We start from the raw sequence: 16,032 nt of genomic DNA, 5'->3' as shown, positions 1-16,032 counted from the left end.
ACACACACACATCCTTACAAACCTGCGCATTTATAATATTAGTAGTAACTTTTCGCCAACAGCTTCGCTTGCTTAGCGCTTCTGTTAGTTCTGTTATTTAAATGTAAATTCTGCTTAGTTCCGCTATAACCAATTTCCATTAAATTTTAAGGATCATCTGTCCTAGACCTATCTCAGATCTCTCATCTTGTTACGAAGTTCCATTCAAATCGATTCGATGGTTCAGGCGTAAAGAGGCAGACAGGCAGACGGAGTTATTTCGCATTTATAATATTGGTAGGGATTTATTTAAACAACCCTTGAGACCTCTTTCAAAATTACTTGTCCTTTGAACTTAAGAATCAATGAAATTTCTCGCTCATTCAGTAAATAAAACAAAACCATACTTTGGTAAGCGGCATTTTAATTAAAAAAAACATACAAAATTAAAATATCACTAGGATGTATCAAAACATTGTGATGCACTCGTAAGGTACTCTCTTAATCTCATGGTAACATAGAATTACATTACAAAACTCCATCACAGCCCGGTGGCGTTTAGGACATATTACTTTTATTGAGGGTAGAATCATACTGACTCATTTTTATTAAGAAGCTATTAAATTACAGTTGAATGGTTATATACATATATCCCGCATACTGATCAAATATTAATATCTTTCACATTTTTTAAATAATTAGATGTGATAACTTTTGAGAGGGTTAACCGCTTCGTTACGTAACGCGTTACGGTGCCAGTCTCTCTGGCTTCCCTTTCCGTCACACAGGGCAGCGGCAGGCAAGCTCTTCCTCTCTCGCTCTAACTCACAGCGCAAGCCGTATATCGTTCAGAAATTATCACTTCCCATGGGCGTCCCGAAACGCCCAGGATTTTAGTGTTTGACTACGTTTGGTCAAAGTTATCACTATTAGTATATGTTTTATACTTTATCATACTATCCTATTACTTCATTGCCTATCGCAAAATCGAACAAATCACTGTGAGTCTACCCTCAATAATCGCAATTCGATTTACATACAATTCCATACAAATATCCTGTAAATCGAATGATTTATAGTAAACAACAAACTGACAATTTCTTACGTCATTGCTTTAACAATTCAAAAACATTTGTTCACTCATTAGCAGTCATTCGTTAGCAGTAACTTTGAGCCCAAATTAGGTACAAGTAAGTAAATTATAAAATTGATTTCGATCAACTCACTCTAAACCGTCTCACTCAGTGCAGTGCACGCATCGCGATGCAACACACTCAACCCGCGCACTGCAACGTGAACACAGTGCACGCACCGCGATACGGAGACACCACACTCCGAAACGTACAACCCTTTATAAAGGTATGTGTATATATTGTTATTGTCAAAATTATTTTGAAACAGCTATAATATTTTTCTTCACCGTTTCTTCAAGGTCCTCGAAACGGTGAAGGAAAACATCGTGAGGAAACCGGCACGTCCAAGAATCAAAATTTCGTCGACATGTGACATCAGCCAACCAGTACCTGGCCAGCGTACTGGATTATGGCCTAAACCCTCTTAAGAGGCCCGGGGGTCTGGATCATATTTGGGCTGATGACGATAACTCCTATTTACAACTAACTACCCACATTCTTGCAAACTTTAAAAGTAATTAAAACACTTTATTTATACGCAATAAACAACATTTGTATGTAATTATTACAGCTTTTTAATACACATTGTCATAAGATAACTGAATAAATTTAACCACGATTTGTTTTAACTGTGTTAAACATTATATGTATAAAAATTATTTGATTACTATTGTAATTTACACAAGAGGTACTTAGCTTAAATATATTTAAAACTTGCATTTCTTAAATAAAATATCTATACACACTGTGATAGCAGGAAGGCGTCTTTAGAAATTCACAAAAAATGCTTACCCATTATTTTTAATATTAATATATATTTTCAATTAACAAATTTTAGTACAACTATTTCTAATCAACTAAACGGAGTGGGAGTTTAAATTTCGAAACATCCGTTATTACAGTCTAAGTCGACTAATTGTTCGAATTTTGAAATGTAATATGAGAATGCTCTGACTAATAATAAAAATCAAATAAAGTTAGTTCATAAAAACTTAACAAGACGATTTAATCATAAATACAATTAAATTATCTCACTTGCTCTTGTACAGAGGATACGTAAGGAATTTATTGAAACCTGGGACCCTAATCAGGATAATAAAATAGATCCATGAAATTTTTGTACCTTCACAGATCCTTGATAAGTGTTCAAAGTTCGAATTTTATCTGTCTTTTTAAGTGTTGTGGGCCAAATTTGAGCCTAATGGATATAGTTATATAAACATACAGGTGAAACTAATAAAAGCAATTTAACTTCAGTTTAATACAAGTCTGTAAGATGGCAATAAAAACGGAATTTATGCTGATCTAACCATAGACACGGATTATGTATAGTTTGATTTATAAAATTCCCACTACTCTTAGTTGTTTATACATAGTTCAACTAAATATTTATGTAGTTCACTACATTTATGAACAGTTTCAATTTTGCTGTATGACAACAGCTCTAATTACATTTCTTTAATAAAATATGTACTCAAATGTTACATTACACAATAACTCCTTTAACAAAGAAAACTTTGGTTAAATAATAAACTGCCTTCAAATTATCAAAATTAGACCATTTTTAAATGGAACCGAACGGTAGCCACAACTTTCAAGTAAAAAGAAGAATCATCAAGATCGATTCATCTGGTCTAGCTCTAACAGAGCCGATCAAACAATAGAATTGATAACCTTCTCCTTTTTTCGATGTCGGTTGAAGTGATAGTTGCGAAATTATAAATCAAATAATAAAGGTTTTCTTGGACAACTTAAATCTACTTTGATAATAAGTCAGTATCTTATGACCAATGTGTGAAATATTATTATATATTATTATTATTTGCATCTCTATCGCACACACGATATATTGAACTAGATGTCCTTTTCTACTATTGCTAATAATTATTTAAGCATTAAAGCATTTTTTTTTTTTAAGAAAAAAAAAATCGGAAAAAGCCCGCGAATCATAAAACCATCCAGATTATTCTATTAATTAAAATTTATCAAACGTTTAACTTATTACGTAATAGAACAGAGTCCAGCAATCGTTTCAATATAAATACAGAATGCAAAACCTATCATGTATTTCTTTCCATTATATAGCAACGAGGAAGAGATGAATTTCTATAGAAAATATCAATAATTAAAAAAAAAAAAAACAGAAAAAGTCGTTTTGGTAAGGGGGCGTCGAACAATTAACGTGAGACATTTTTCAGGATTTTTTGAGTTTACGTAATATTTATTAAAACCCCCCAAAATGAGATTTGGAAAGATTTTACTTGACCCCCTCCCCCCTCAAACACCTCACGTAATTTATGGACGCCCCCTAATTCTGCGTGTGTGTCACAGTAAACACAATATGATTATAATTTACCAAAGATTAATGCAAGTGTAAGCAAATATTACATATCATTTTCATCATCAATTTGTCGACAGACTACAATTTCGCGAGTTATATTATAACCTAATAGTTTTAACTGTTTTCCGGCGACATTTATATTACATACTTTGATATATTTGTATATCTTCGTCATTTATTTGAAACAATAAACTTGTTCTTATAGGTAACTAAGTGTGGTAAGTTTTCATATGCGTAAGATATATCTTATTAAATAAGTCAGTCTATTCTTATTTCGATTGGATCAATGTGAAAAATTTAAAGTTACATTCTATTTTTAATTTTAACTATTTACGCCCCGCCATTTCACATGCGTAAGTCTGAATCCCGTAGGAATATCGAGATAAAAAGTTGCCTATATATTATTCCAGTAGTCCGGTTGTCTACATACCAAATTTCATTGCAGTCGGTTCAGTAGTTTTTGCGTGAAAGAGCAACAAACACACACACATCCTTATAAAGTTTCGCATTTATAATATTGTAATATAGTAGGACTAGACGCTCGTCCCGGCTCCGTCCGTATATCAAGATTCCTGTTTTATCCCAAGGCAGCATTTAAATAGTATCCTATCACCCAAGTCAGCTTATACCCTGTCTGTATATACCAAATTTCATCAAATCCGTTCAGTAGTTTCGTCGTGATTAACGGACAAACATCCAAACAAACTTTCACATTCATTGTATTAGTGTGAAGTGTGATATTGTGATTAATTTTTTTATAGCCACCCATTGTTCAAGGCGATTATGACGTTACGAACTTCTAAGATTGCTCCATCTAGTTCAATATATTATCTGTTCCCTATTACGTATATTATGCAAAAACACATACATTTTACAATGATCACATAAAATTGTCAATCTTCAAAATTGGCTGTCATAATTTACATGTCGAAAATTAGAAAATTCTCAGTAGGCTTCTGATCAACTACAGATGTAGAATACAAATAATAGTTTTGGATTAGAGATATCCGTATATTTATTATCTACTATATATTATTATCTCCAGAGATTTAGAATTCGATTGACATAAAAGAATAATTATTATACAATTTATTATCGGTTTTCAAAAATTGACATATTCGAAAAACAATTTTTTTATTACTGGCCATACATATCCTGAACTGTCTTTAAGAGAATTGACAATAATTCATTCAAGCATTTATCATTTTAATATAAATGTTATTGTTTTTACCAAGTTCATTTATATTAAAAAGATAAACGGGATTTATAGTTACCTATGCAGCAAAATAATTTTAAAAGTTGGTTGGCCATCTTTAATTGTGATAAAAAGACATAAATCACTTGCACTAAACATCCGTCTAGTTCATCAAAAGCCCAACGAAACAAATAAAAACAAAAGCAAGCAACCTATTTACAAATAAAGCTACGCTTGTACTGACACTTCACTCTTATCCACGCAGTCACTCTGAGAATCCTTCTTAACACTTAAATTCTGTATTGTATCACATATTTCTTCGCTGCCTTCCGTCACTTCACTATAATCGCACTTACTCACGTCTGTATGTTTGAACTGAACGTGTTTCTCCAAACTGGACTTTTGCACACACTTGTACGGACAGTACGGACACGTGACCGACTTCTGCCTCGGCCTGTACGGTTTGCTCTGGCTCTTGAGATCGATCTTCTCCCCGTCCTTCTCGTTGAGGTGCCTCTGCTTGTGCTTGGTCAGGTTCGTCTTCTGGACACAGCGATAACTGCACATATCGCAACTGAACGGTTTCTGATCGGTATGCAGGTACATGTGTTTCACTAGGTTTGGCTTCTGCACAGTCCGATAGTCGCAGAACGGGCACGCGAACGGTTTGTAACCGGTATGCGTACGTTCGTGGACCACCAGGTTGTTCTTTTGCGCACACCGATACTCGCAGAACTGGCAACGGAACGGTTTCTGTTTCATATGCACTAGTATGTGTTTCGCGACGTTGTTCTTTTGGCCGGACTTGTAGTCGCAGAAGGTGCAGGCGTACGGCTTCTCGCCGGAGTGCGTGCGTTCGTGTATTTTGAGTATCGCCGGCGACTGGCACCTGTACGCGCACTGTGAACAACTGAACTTGCCCAGTTTCTCCAAATCACTAACACTCACACCGTTTTCACATGACTTCGTGTGCTGTTTGAGCACACGCTTCGAGGGAAATATCTCTTTACACTTGAAACAGCTGTACTCCCCTTTTATATTCATCGCGGGATCATCGTTTATTTTATTATTCACGCTGGAATCATTCTCGCTCTTCTCATAGAATTGATAATTGAATATTTTGTTTTGATCGTTCGGTTTCTGGTTCTCCTTTGGCTCTTCGTGTTTTGACATTTCAATTTTCCCGCCCTCTTGTATTTTTTTTAATTCCTCCGCGTATGGACTAGAGTTTTCGTATTGTCTATTAACGACTAAATTCTGTGGGTTCTCTCTAACTACATCACTAGCTGCGTAATTTTGTACATAATTCGGTTGTCTATGGTACAATTCTAAAGAGTTTAAGGCCTGTATTGGTAAATGGTTGTTGTAGACTGAATATAAATGCTCTGGATGGATATTGGTTGTGCTTAGCTGGGACGGCTCCCCTTGAGGTAGTTCACCTGAAATTGTAGAAAAAAAAATTATAACAAACATCAGAAGGATGGAGAAAGGTATAATTTCTTTTTGAAAGAAAGAAAGAAAGAAATAATTTTTTAGTATTTAGTATTTGTCTTTTTAGTATTTGTCTATCGTACGTCTTGTTTTTTAAATGAAAAAAAAAAATCAGTGTTTGAATCTTTGCCCATATTCTAGTTAATAAACCAGCTGTATTATTTAAATACTACTGAATTCAGAATCATCATCATCATCATCAGCAAAATCAACATTATCATCAGTCCATAGTTGTTCCCTCTACAGAGATACAGGCCTATTACGAGGGAAGGTACAACATTCCACCACAATTTTAATTATTGGAAATGTCGTATTCCGCACGATGTATTCCTCATGTATCATCTACTCCATGGGATATAGATAACCCGCAGATAAATTGAAAATCAATTTATTTCTTGCACGCTAGTCTGGTCTCGAACCTATGGCTTTCGATTACAGTCCGTGGTCCTAACCCCTGAGCTACCGTTGCTATTACACCACTGAATTCTCGAGGTCTGTTTAAAATTACAAACCGACATATTATTTTCGTATTCAATCCATATCATATCTTGATTTAAAACGTTTTTCTATCAAATCCTTCTAAGTATAAATTTGAGGCAATGACGTCATTAAGTCGCTCGTAAATTTTCATAGACATAAATTATTCTATAAATACAGATAATGTCAAATAAGAAAGGTCAGTGGTATACAGGTTTATAAGATCACAAGTTAATTATGAAGATTGCATTTATGATACACTATTTGGCATAAATTTTAGGGTTCTTCAAATTTCTTCTTCTTTCTTTATCAAAGTAACTACTATTTATAATATATGTGGGTATTTTTAAAATTACTTAGAGAACACATCGTTGTTATAAAGTTAGAGTGACTATACATATCATACATAACTCATATAGAAACAAAATATTACATTTGTTTAAGATAAAGAAGTACTAACTTGGTTATAATATAATGAATACACACATATTCCTGTCTTAAAATTGCCACATCTACACTGTTTATCAATCTTTGACCATAACAATTTTTTTTTATATATTTTTTTTAATGAATAATAAATAAACATGTAACTTTTTAAACCGCCCAAGGTGCAACGCTCCAGTGACGAAATATGTCAAAGACTAAGCAATAGAGCTGGCATGTTTTGGCGCATGCGTTTTAGCGGTTTCCAATCGATTTTTTGTTTGAACCAAGCTTTTGGCGGTGAAATCGAAAACTTTCTTATTAATTTGGTTAATGTTTATAGTCTCTAGAGTAGAGTGTATTACAGTCTTTGATCTATTAATTCTATTACGACTATCCTACTAGTCCTACTAGTACTATAAATGCGAAAGTTTGTGAGTATGTGTATATTTGTTACTACTATCACGCAAAAACTACAGAAGCGATTGCAATAAAATTTGGTACGTAGGTAGCTGGACAACTGGAATAACACATGGGCATCTTTTTACCCCAATATTCCTACGAGATACAGACTTACGCGGGTGAAACCACGGGGCGCATCTTGTAGCAAATTTCATTGCAATCGATTTAGTAGTTTTTGCGTGAAAGCGTAACAAAAAAATACACACATCTTTACAAACTTTCGCATTTAAAATATTAGTAGGATAGGATTATAAGTAGGAGAAAAAATATGATTGATTTGATAGTAAACATTGTTTACATATTAATAGGTTATGAAAAAAAAGCACCCTGCATATATCTTTAAATGCCAAATCGATCCAATCAAATAAGAAATGTAATAAATTAATATAATTTACATAATATCGAAAACATTCAAAGATCACATTTACGTCATAAAATACATATTTCGATGCATCTTTTTCGATAATCATAACTTAAAATACTGTAAAAAGATAAGAGTTTGTCTGTTAGAACGCGCTAATCTCAGAAACTACTAGACAATTTTTTATTTTTTTTTATCTTTAATAGGGCAGCGCTTGACCACGATCTCGCCTGATGGTAAGCTGAGATGTGGTCTAGGCTGTAACGCGCTTCCCTAGAAGGTACCTGTTAACTCTTCTCTTGAAGATCTCCAGATTTTCAAAAAAATAAATTTCAATAATTCTCTCACCATTGGATATATAGGTGCTGGATTTATCGAATTGTAATTTATATGGGCTATAGTATATTCTATAGGCGTTTTGAAAGCCTACTAAAGACAGGGCAACACTATGGCATAAGAATATTTTTGTATTTATGACATTAGTTACCATCATAGTACTTACAACATAGTTTTTTACCATCGTTCTATCTGTTGAAAAGTATCTTGTTCAACAGATAGAACGATGGTAAAAAAAACACTTATCCATTGAATTGTGTAAAGCCTACCTTCTTTGTACAATATTTATGTATGCGTACATAAATAAATATCTAATTATTGATATAGAAACACCTGTGTGAATTAATTACTTTCTTAAAATAAAGTCTTAATCACGATGCGGGATTCGAACCCGCGTCTATTTGCCACACCGTAGCAACTCCTAGCCACTCGGCCACATGAGCCATTTAAAAATTTCTGAACACCCTGTGTGACATAAAACAGTGGCTAAAATATTGACATACGGTGTCACTCCCAGTTAAAATGAATCCCACAACTCCCAATGTACTGAACAATGGTTAGAAAAAATCAACTACCTTCACAGGAAAGATAAACATAAGTGAAGTCCCGTGTCCCCTAGTGGGGTATGGGGCAGATGATATACATCTGTTTCACTGATCGATTTTCTTTATGGACAAGTAGGTGATCAGTCTTCTGTGTCCTGCCAGACCGACATTTTTTTTTTATTGTCCCCACCGGGAATCGAACCCAGGACCCCTCGGTTCTACGCTCACGCGTTTACCACTGTACCAAGGAGGCAAAAGATAAACATAACTTACCATTTATTGCATTCACATTGACTCCTTGATTCATATTATCATAGAACACATACGCATCATCATCCTGTTCAGGTTTGATGTAGAATGGCATTGGAAACATGGCCTCCGCTTGCTCCGTCATCCTCTGCTCACCGAGCGTCGAGTTCACCAGTCGTTGGTCCAGCCGTTGGCTCAGGCTTTGCTCGAACCTTTGGGCCAATATTTGATCAATCTTCTGATTGACCGAATAGTCCAACCTATCTAGCGCATGCTGGTCCACCCTGGTCAAGTTCTGTTCCAACCTTTGCGACAAATGCTGCTTCAACACGTGTGTCTCGACGTATTGTATTGGACTTCTCCGTAACTCTTCTTGATTAATTAAAACATCACTATCTAATTGTCTATTTAAATTTAATTCTATATCGTTCAAACCATGCGCTACATCACTTCTTAAATTATGACTCAAATCGGCTGTTAAATTACGATTAATCTCGTCGTGAACGTGTTGTAAGTGTATGCTGTTCTGCACTTCTAAATCATTCAACGGGCGCCCTAAATCTATATTCTTATTCAAGCTCTGGTTCATCAATTCCTCGTGTCTCAACTGTTCGTTGATTAGATCCAATTCGCTAAGATTCTTGGGTAAATGTGCTGGTATCTCGTTGAAATTTAAAGAACGGGTTAGGTGATTAGTTTTAAGCATTAACGTTGACATTTGTCGAGGGGATATGGGCAGTTGAAAGTTGTGAACCATTGAGCCCGAGTTAAGGGACGATTGCATTGCCAGTTGTAATTGTTCCATCGTAATTGCATTGTGATGATATTCCGTTGTGTCGATTTGGTGTGATTTTTGTAACTGTAATTGAAATTATGAAATTAATAAAGTAATAATTATGTTGCAGATAAATACACAAATTACAGATGTTAATTTTTTTATACATTTAATATTATTTACTGGAATCTCTATAAATCATCAAATATACTTTGTTTTATTTTATGGATTTGTTACTCAATTACTCTGTGCATTTTAAAACAATGGACATGATTCTTTTTGTATTTCTTTATTTGGTACTTTAAAAATTATTTTTATTTGGTCTCATTTACCTTGATCTTGGACCTTGTTGCAGATTGATATAATTTATTTATTTATTTATTTATTTATTTGTTTTACAATCTCAAACAAAAAGGTGCACTTTGACAGAGGCAATTTCTTAAAAAAACGTAAAGAAATTAAAACAAACAACTAATAACACTAGCAGACACTTTTATTTCTAAGAATAACTTCTCACATAAGCTGATAATTATATGTATTGAACATCATCCTTCCTACTTTCTACTATACTACTCCTACTAATATTATAAATGCCAAAGTTTGTTGCTCTTTTACGCAAAAACTGATGAACCGATTGCAATGAAATTTGGGACATAGACAGCTGGACAACTGGAATAACATATAAGCATCTTTTTATCCGGATATTCCTATGGGATACGGCCTTAGGCGGGTGAAACCGGGGTGTAGCTAGTTGTTCCATAAATGAAGGCTTTGCTGTCAATTAAACCAATGCAGATGGCATTGAACACTTTCCTGTCGTTACCACTACTGGTCTTTGCTATTTTTGGGGCAGGTACAATAAAATTAAGCATCTAAATATACACAGTTCAGTCCTTATGTTCCGAAAAAGAGACAAGTATAACTGGGAGTTCTCTATCTAGTAGAAGAGGAGTAATATTGTATTTGTATATCAAATTGTCCATTATCACAAATATTAAAAATAAATTATCTTTATTATTATTATTTTGATATTATTTGTTTATTTAACTTGGTCTGCAGTCTTATGATAAATCTGTTTCTAGCACAATGCAAAAAAAAAATTAAATATGATTTTTAGTAGTAATCCTTTGTTTTAACATATGATATTTAAATTCAAGCATTAAAAACTGAAACATTATATTGTTATTATAAATTAACGGAAAATATAATTTACTCATCCAGTTTTAATACATAAGAGTTCTAAGTTTACATGTATGTCAAAATGAAATTTGTAACTAAATTAAGATAATTTTTCGCATGGTTACAGCTGTTGCTGAACAAATCAGACAAATTTCTTATCAAACTTATGATAACGGATGTCGGCTTATTCTGTTACCATGGAAACTTTGCAATTTTTTAAACTACACAAAAAAAAAAATAACTCGACACAAAATACATATAGAAACACTTACGTTCTCCATATAAATCTTATAGTTTTCATCTTCTAATAAATTATTGTCTTCTCTTTTAACATAATCCATTTCAACAAATTTCAAAAAGTTGCCGAAAACATAAGTTTCTTCATAACGTACAAATTCTAACCTCCAGTTATTTACACTTTTTTAACATAAAGGTTGCATACAAGAGTAAAGGAAAAAACCAGGGAATTGTATAAAATATATAATTACATGATTCATGTGTAAAGGTCAAGTTTAGTAAAACGAATAAAACAAAAAGATTTTTGTTCTTTGACGTTAACGAGTGAAAGAAAGGAAGCTGGTCAATGTCAAAGACAAAACAGAATAACGTCAACGATCCTCGAACATCTGTTGGTGAACAAGGACAAAAGTCAAAGACAAAAATAAATAAACTATAGACCAAGACATAGACACCAAAATACTACTTTGAGATTTTTGCATGGATACTCACAAAACGGACGTTATTCATTGTTTGTACATGTATTTAACATGATATTGCTTATGAGTGATCAATTATTCACAATGACACGACTACGCAAACCCAGTACCCAACAAGTTGAGGACGATATTTACAAATGTTTTTCCTTGTACGAAAGCAAACATTCGTACGAATATTTGTCTCGTCCCTTTATACAAGTCACATAGACACGAACACCAAAACTATTTGGTGAAGGACACATGTATTCTACATGAGTGTAACCATTTGAATATGCATTATGCAGGAATATTTGCAACCACATAAGTGAGACTTAGATCAACATTTATTAATTTTTTAATGGTTTACTCTAATAAAGTATCACTGTTCGTGGTCACTGCTGTTCGGTGAAAAAATTCAGAGTTGCTATACTGTTATTTTAAAATTATAAATTTTTTATGTACAAAAAAGGAAAAGAAAAACACTACTTATTTATATGAACACTACAATCATAGTTAATACATAATATGTATTTATAGTCGACCTACAATCGACATTGTCCAAAGATTGAAAGAAAATTGTCGATGAGTTCGACATTCGACAATTTTTTAAATTTGTCAATACAAGTGTCAAAAAGAATTCTAAATTAATGTTTATTTTTGCATTGCGGCGAATTAGTTTAAGTGCGAAATATTTATCTGAAATACGAGCAGGTACAAATTTATATCCATTCTATAAGCCTTTACAAGTCAGGTAAATCGTTTTTTTTTATATTTATCGCATATATTTATGCTTCCTGTATGAACGTAATTGAATCTTTAAAGGTAGTAAATTACTTAGTCTGTGAGGTAATTGAGGTATTCTAAATTCTTAAAAAATGTATTATATATTTCTCTAAATAGGAATAAAAATAACAATTAAAAACGTTAGTACGGTAGCTAATTAAGTTTACCGGCCGGTTCGATGTGAACGAATTTTTATCTTTTATTTTTAGTACATTAGGGGTTGTTATTTAATATTTTAATAAAATCCAACAGACCACGGCTTCGTCCCCGTAGGTGAGACTCGTGGGTATCTTACACAACATTTCCAAATTTAAAAAATAACAAATGTAGTATATTCATTTCCCTGCATACCTAATAAGAATTTATATTTATATATCGAGCCCTTATTCTAGATTCTTCCATTACCACATTCTACTTAATAAAACTTCCAAATTGTCTAGGAACCTAGCTTCATCAAAGATGTCGAAATCAGCATTAGTGGTGCTTGCACAGGGTGCTGAGGAAATGGAGACTGTTATAACAGTTGATATGCTGAGACGAGGGGGTGTAAGTTACTTCTCATTATATCTGGAACTTACCATTTTTTTCCCATCAGAAAAGAGGTCAGAATTATTCAAAGAAAATATCTATAGCAATTTTCTTTGAATAACTATCTACAAGCATAAAAATCATATCTAAAATTGCATTGTTGTGATGTGAAAAACAAAAAAATCACATCATTACATGGTACATGTTTCTATATTCCTTATGTAGGCTAAAATCTTAAAAACAATGCGACCGATTCTGATGTGGTTTTTTCAATATATAGTGTATCAAGAAAAAAGTTTATATGTATTATAACATCTATTATACTACATACTCCACACTTAATACATGCAAAGCAATGGCCGAAAGCTAGTTATAAATAAGCATTAGGCACATTAACTTTAATATACTTTTTTCAGGTCACAGTGACTTTAGCTGGTTTGGATGGTGCTTCTCCAGTGCTGTGTTCTCGACAGGTCACTTTGGTACCTGATAAGTCTTTGGCTGATGCATTGGCCGCATCTCCACAGTATGATGCAGTAAGTTATCAATTTATTTATCTGTTTATAATACTTTATTGCACAAATTTAGGCAAAAATGGGCAATATTTGTACAAGAGGTGGCCTCATGTGCCTAAGGGATTCCCCGCGCCATCTATTGAGGTGATAAGGAACCATCTCAACCAATCATTTCAATGAAGGCTCTTTCTTAGGGTGGTGCCATGGACCGTGAATTATGAAGAGATAATAATAAAAATACTTGTACAATGCCCATAAAACAACAATTTTCAAAAACAAATAAATATCAAATGATAACAATAAATCTATCAGTTTAGAGTAGGGTCAAAATCGAATCTAAAAGGTTCCATACAAACTACAGGTGGTGGATAGTCACTGTAAATGGAGGAGAGATATATTTTCGAAAGTGCTGACTAAACTCAACTAAACTTGTATAATGACTTAACAGTTACTTAATTACATTGTTAATTTTCAGGTAATTCTGCCCGGTGGTCTTGAAGGCTCTGAACGTCTCTCCAAGTCGGACGTTGTGGGCAGTTTGCTGAAGGACCATGAGAAATCTGGCAAAATCGTAGCCGCCATTTGCGCTGGTGCATTCCTCTTTATGATTACCTTGCTGTCCGCCCCGGCTTTGCCCGTGGTACATATATACATACATATATAGTCTGTCACTCGGTGGAGCTGCAACTTTCCAAGTACTATCGGCTATATATGTACCACGGGCGAAACCGGGGCGAACTCCAAGTGTAAAAGAAAATCGTTTTAATTACACTATTTGCACTCAAGAATGGTAAAATTGCAAAAGACTTTTAGAAATTTAACACTTTTTAACGGCTTTTAAACGCGATTTATTTATTATATAATAAGCTCGCTGTAAAGTGTTTGAAACGTCGGGTTAATAATTAATGAATAAATCGTGTTTAAAATCCGTTTAAAAGTCTTTTAGATGTATAATACTCGCGTAAAATCAAACATTGAAAAGATTTATTTGGAGTGTCTCTGCGCTCATTAGGATAATTTCCTCTAAAAGTATGAATAGTTGAGAAATTTTGAAAGAATAGAAAAAATTTTACCGTACCCGTAGACCGTAACCGTAGCTACGGTTAGGCAAGAAACGCAGGTTCGAATCCTGCCTCGTGATCAAATTTTTTCTATTCTTTCAAAATTTCTCATTTATAAAGCATTTCAATGCTATAAAACTAAAAATTAAATATGAATAGTTACAAAAAAATGTCCCCTTTTCTCCTCCGGGGATTCGAGACACTAAACCCAGTAATTATTAACAGATGGAGGAAAGTCTTAGCAGTAGGCTAACCTTTTGGAACCATAAAAATCGATTACTAGACGGGATTCGAACCCGCGTCATATTTTATTTGTTTTTTTTTTCTTTCTTTTATTTAGTTTTTTTATTTTTTCAGCACCAACGGCATTCGTAGCCCACGGTGTGGCCAAAGGTAAGAGGATAACTTCTTACCCAACAACAAAGGACAAAATAACGGGAGATTATACGTACGTGGAGGGGGAGAGGGTCGTTGTTGATGGCAACATTGTCACCAGCAGGGTGAGTGTTACCGGCTAATTTTTTGTGTTTTTGTTTGTGAAGAATTTGTGTAGTTTTTTTGTAAATAAACTAGGCATAGTTCAAGATGTACAGTGAATAAAAACAAACTCAAAAACAAATTAAAACATACATACTCTCAAACTCAGCTGGTAGCTCTGTAATTTATTGATTAGAAATATGTTGATTTTTTTTTTATTTTACAAAGATAATATTAGTATTTTTAATTTATTTTCTTTCTCTTTAACGTGCGTTTATTAGCTTCACCTGTAAACAACTACTTTAGACCCGATTCTGACCCACTTCAAACGGACACATTGAATCTAAACTCTGTACACTTATCGCGGATCAGTGGCAATACAATAGTTTCATGAGTTTATCTTATTATCCTGATTAGGATTGCCAGGTTTAAACAATTTCAATTTGATTCTATAGTTATAGCGTGTTTTTAGGTTTCTCAAAAGGAAATAAAAGCCTTCTAGGATTGTTGTTTGTCTGTCTGTTTTAGTTTTTTTTTTAAACTATATGTTAATTTAATTTTATTTCCCCGATTACTTCTAGGGTCCGGGAACAGCATACTGGTTTGGCCTGACACTAATTGAACTGTTGACTGGCAAGGAAAAGGCGGAGCAAGTTGAAAAGGGCATGATTATCTCTGGATATTAATCGTATCGAAATCGATGCAGTTTTTTTTTTTGCTGTAAGCAAAAGTGGGAAATAAAATTTCTGAACTGTTTGTTTTTTTTTATTTTATTTGGGTATATTTTTTACATTTTGACTTAATTGTAATTAGGTTATATTTGAACTAGCGGTGCGCCCCTGCTTCACCTGTGGTACATAAATTATATATCACACTGGGATCATATCTATATCCAACATCTTTTTTTTATATGGCCCGCTAGTTCGTGAGGTTAGCGCGTTCAAAGAAACACTTCATATTTTTTAAACAGTTTTTTTCCTATCAACACTTTTATCCGTATAAGAGTTAATATCTTTTTGACACCTAC

General features: G+C 33.6%; 2 protein-coding genes across 3 annotated transcripts; one reads left to right on the top strand and one right to left on the bottom strand.

The window, feature by feature from the left end:
- Window positions 1-4,751: 4,751 nt before the first annotated feature.
- LOC119838233 lies at window positions 4,752-11,534 on the bottom strand. Its single transcript, XM_038364085.1, has 3 exons — window positions 11,219-11,534; window positions 9,017-9,851; window positions 4,752-6,087 (listed from the first exon to the last, which is right to left on the bottom strand). Exons 1-3 carry the CDS (start codon window positions 11,285-11,287, stop codon window positions 4,877-4,879), a joined length of 2,115 nt encoding a protein of 704 aa, XP_038220013.1. The 5' UTR covers window positions 11,288-11,534; the 3' UTR covers window positions 4,752-4,876.
- A 667-nt stretch (window positions 11,535-12,201) lies between these two features.
- Window positions 12,202-15,761, top strand: LOC119838196 (protein dj-1beta-like). 2 transcript variants are annotated; one of them, XM_038364042.1, is made up of 6 exons: window positions 12,202-12,352; window positions 12,865-12,970; window positions 13,369-13,488; window positions 13,943-14,057; window positions 14,886-15,028; window positions 15,587-15,761. In XM_038364042.1, the coding sequence occupies exons 2-6, from the start codon at window positions 12,884-12,886 to the stop codon at window positions 15,689-15,691; spliced, it is 570 nt and encodes a 189-aa protein (XP_038219970.1). In that variant the 5' UTR covers window positions 12,202-12,352; window positions 12,865-12,883; the 3' UTR covers window positions 15,692-15,761. The 2 variants fall into 2 exon arrangements, with proteins under 2 accessions (XP_038219970.1, XP_038219969.1); XM_038364041.1 differs by having other exon boundaries at window positions 12,225-12,392.
- Window positions 15,762-16,032: the final 271 nt, after the last annotated feature.

Source organism: Zerene cesonia, unplaced genomic scaffold, assembly GCF_012273895.1.
Source record: "Zerene cesonia ecotype Mississippi unplaced genomic scaffold, Zerene_cesonia_1.1 Zces_u001, whole genome shotgun sequence".
Lineage (NCBI taxonomy): Eukaryota > Metazoa > Arthropoda > Insecta > Lepidoptera > Pieridae > Zerene > Zerene cesonia.
The sequence above is the reverse complement of the archived record's forward strand: the minus strand, read 5'-3'. Positions and strand labels throughout refer to the sequence as shown.